The sequence below is a fragment of the Cupressus sempervirens genome, chromosome 4, assembly GCF_028749045.1.
Source record: "Cupressus sempervirens isolate cs-2001-9-10 chromosome 4, ASM2874904v1, whole genome shotgun sequence".
Taxonomy (NCBI): Eukaryota; Viridiplantae; Streptophyta; class Pinopsida; order Cupressales; family Cupressaceae; genus Cupressus; species Cupressus sempervirens.
In genome coordinates this window covers 307,014,188-307,018,274 of record NC_143121.1, presented here as the reverse complement: position 1 = coordinate 307,018,274, position 4,087 = coordinate 307,014,188, and the positions used below count along the sequence as shown (strand labels likewise).

Genomic DNA, 4,087 nt, shown 5'->3' with positions numbered 1-4,087 from the left:
GGCACCTTCATGTGCCGAGCACTTTTTTTCAAGTGCCAATTAAAGATTTTAGGTTTAGGGTTGTGAGTTGTAATTTAAGTTTATAATATTTCTCACAAAGAAATGGGGTAACCAAAATAGAGATAATTATGATAAGTGGGAAGCGATACAATAGTACCATTGTATTTTCGCAGTTCAAGTTATTTATTCTGTCTTCGATTCAAATTGACAAACAAAACTCAAATTCTTGGCCCATAATTGTTCTTCGTGCAAATGGGGCGATTAACTCTTTGAGGACTCTTATAATACTATTACAATACACAGACTTGTTTCACAAAACTCTACTAAACTTCATCCTGCCACCAGTCCATGCCGAGAGTGAGAAGAAAGGTGTTCCTTTCCACTTAATAATTATGGCATCTCCATCGGCCTCCAGAGTATAATATTTTCTGGAGGCACATTCTCGTAATAACAATCTAGCCTGATACATAGCTTTCAAGCTGAAGCTCCTTTCCCTGAAGCCTGCTTTCTTGAACAAACACCTCCACACATCAGTTGTAACATGCCTAACAAACCTCTCCTTCCCCTCGTAGACTATCATATTCCTTATCTGACTTGCAGTGAATAATTCCTCATGCTTCACCCGCATACTATCATTTCTGTCTGTCATGGTAGCATCCAACATATCAAAATACGCAATGTAATGGAAAAGCACCTTGCTGAATCTATCCACAAAAGATGGAGAATTATGCGTGGCTTCAAGTTCTACATTCACCAATATTCTTGGTTTCATTTTCCTTATAACATTTATGAGATTTTCCAGAAGCACGGGGTCGTACAAAAAGCTTCTCAGAACAATTGGAGCGTAAATTGCGAACTCCTCACCTGATTTGACAGAGAACAAACCTTCCTTAATTTCCTCTATGCCCCCGATCTCCACCATGCTGTACGATAATGGGATCGCAGAAGATTTAGCCAGCTCATAAAGTCTTTTTCCGGTTTTCCAAAGCTCTTCGCCGTCCATCCCAACCGCTGTAATCTTCAAAAGCTCTAGAGTAGGCAAAGATGAGGATGAAGGTCTGTGTGCCAGCTACTCCATCAATACTGTCCAGTGCGCCCCACCTCACGTCCCCAGATGAATTACATGAATTCTCTGCGCATGTCCCACGGCGTCTATGATTGCCTGCACAGACGTGAACTGGAACACGATGACAAAAGGCAAAACAATGTTGTAGTAAGCAAGTAGTCTAGTAAATAGTTTTTTGTCAATTTGAGCATCAATATTGAAGGCGAAATCTCGGACTGGTTTAGCTGCCTTGTTTAGCATTGTGAGAGTCTGGAGTTCGATCCTCTCCTGCAGAGCGGCGGAGACATAATAGCCGAGCCTCTGTGTTGGATTTCCTCGCTGACAAGACATTTTTTGGCATTTGCTCAGCACTACAGAAGCGTGATCATATTTCCCCTCGCCTATCATTCGCGCAGACAGTAGCAGAAATTTAACTAATTCCACCCCCTCTTCATCTTTCTCTGCATGGAAAGCTTCATTATCAGATGTAGTGCATACACTTATTGGATTAGCTCCTTCCGGATTAGGGTTCTGCTCAAACGATAGGATATCTTTATTTGGAAGCGGCTCAGAAGACTTGATATCAGTGCTTGGTTGCCCGGAATTCCCTTGGTCTACAATTTCTTTAAATTGCCCGGCCATTTCATATTTATTTATCAATTCGTCGTCGAAGGGAAAGATATCAAACAAATCAGAGCGAATGAGGTCATCACCAGAAGGAGATATTTCATGTTCTGAAAGACCAAAGGTGTCTTCCACAGTCAGGTACTGGTCAAGCTCAGTAGCTTCTAACTCACATAAGGGGAACGACTTCAACGATGAGCTTGGCACGGACGGAGGTGGATTTTTATTGTTCAATAAACTCATATTCTGTTTATTTGCTGCGAACTGGCTTGCGAGATCTACTTCTCTGTTGGAACGCAAATTCTCATGGTATGAGAGACCAAAGATATCGTCCATGGGCATGGACAGATGTGGTTCGAGCTCACTACTATCTGTGTCTTCAAATGAATAATGCCATATGGAGCGAGGAATTCCGCTGTCAGATTAAGTCATTTTCTTGTTTGATTAAAATCGGCTGTCAATAATGGTTCCAAGCATGGGAAGAGTATTCTACAAAGTGGACCTTTTGGCTCTATAGTCATTTTCTTGTTTGATTAAAATCTGCTGTCAATAATGGTTCCAAGAATGGCGAGAGTATTCTACAAAGTGAACCTTTTGTCTCTATTATAGTCATTTTCTTGTTTGATTAAAATCTGCGGTCAATAATGGTTCCAAGAATGGGAAGAGTATTCTACAAAGTGGACCTTTTGGCCCTATTAAAGCAGACCCCAATGTTAATGTCCTCATCATATAAAATATAATGATATATGGGCGATATTTCACATAACCTGCAGGAAACAGACCGCAATGTTATTGTCGTCATGACGTCAAATACAACGATGTACTTGCATGTTCGGCATATAGCAAATACAACGAGATGCAAACAAACTCGGCATCTACCATAAAACTCTTGAAATTATTTTAAGATGCAACTGGCTATAAAAGGGTGGATATTTTTATTTTATTTTTTAAAATAATGTAGTTAGTGCTATTAAATAAATCTCATTAATAGAACAAGAATTGTTATGTCAATGATTAAAAGAGTGAAAAGTGGTAAGGAAGTGACCAAACTAACGTTAGCATAATTTTATGCATCTGTGCATAATACATCTCTATATTCTATATGCTAAAGTACAATTAATTACATCATTAAAATACTTAAAAATATTAATGCAAAACATCTCAACCACCTAGAATACAAAGCGGAGTGACAAAATAAGACTCAAACCCCTCCTAGAATCGCTAGGAAGACACATATAGATGTAAGGTACCATTCAACCAGCCCGACTACAAGAATTGGAAAGAAAAAAGAAAGTGTCAAACAAAAAATCGTAATGCTAAGAGATATAATTTGAAATTAAATTTAATATCATTACATCACAATATCAAGTAGTTGATAATCACTTGAAAGAGGTAGAAATATCAAAAAAATCTTCATAGAAAGAGAATTGTTACAAAAACAATAGTAGGACCACCTATTTCATTAAAGCTCAAATTAATAATGCTCCTCAAAATGAGGCAAAACATCATAATGAGGCCACCAAGTGGTAGTACATGAATTCAAAGGTAAATGCAAAAGTAGGGTTGTCAATGACAAAGGATCTTGTGCTTGTCGTTTTAATACTGTTAGACTATTTATTGCTTGGAAGGAACATATTGGCATGCAAATAGATTATGTATCTCCTTGTTTTGTGATTTCTTTAATCCTTGCAAGTACTACTTTATGGTGATCACATACCAAATCAAACTTAATAGAACACAAATGTTCCATCCAAAACCATAAATCAACTATCATATTCACACTAGTAGTTTTTGGTTAAAATATCCACCACTTGTGTATCATATAAAATGTGGAGCCATATTATTGGAAACAAAAAAATCAGTTGTATATATTATGGATTTATGGTTCCTATTATCTCTTCCCAAATATAGTCATTAGAAATTCTAATATCATATTTAGAAAATTGATATCAAGAATGAAAGATGCTTCAAATTTTAGATAAGAATGATAAGTGCACCGTGAATTGTATGGTATGGATCAACAAAATTTCCATATGCCCTTGGAGGTGCCTTCAACCAAGTAAATTTTTGATGAAATTTATGCCACTTATTGCTCCCTATCACATTTATTTGTAATCTTTTATGAAGTTGTACCACCTTTCATGTGAAATAGAAAATGTAAAAACTATTTGGAGAAATGGGTTTGCATCTGTCAAACCCCTATACTGGATATAACCATACAATTAAGTTAGAGTTCTTAATATAACGTGTAATATAAATAGTAGAGGCTTGAATGAAAGAAGAAGATGTCTTATATCATTGGTGATCCAACACTCTTAGAAAACAAATGACAATTGTTTACAACATCTTTATGAATCCCAATGTAACTTAGAAAGGCATAAAAAGAAATCCATGCATCCATGTAATAATCATTTTAGG

At 36.8% G+C, this 4,087-nt stretch overlaps 1 protein-coding gene across 1 annotated transcript; it reads right to left on the bottom strand.

The window, feature by feature from the left end:
* Nucleotides 1-310: 310 nt before the first annotated feature.
* LOC149561233 (DELLA protein GAI1-like) lies at nucleotides 311-1,003 on the bottom strand. The gene has a single exon (XM_089827778.1). The coding sequence runs from the start codon at nucleotides 1,001-1,003 to the stop codon at nucleotides 311-313; it is 693 nt and encodes a 230-aa protein (XP_089683904.1).
* Nucleotides 1,004-4,087: the final 3,084 nt, after the last annotated feature.

Bases quoted from the DNA above. Each gene is read 5' to 3' on its own strand.
- LOC149561233 (XM_089827778.1), bottom strand. From the start codon at position 1,003: ATGGACGGCGAAGAGCTTTGGAAAACCGGAAAAAGACTTTATGAGCTG.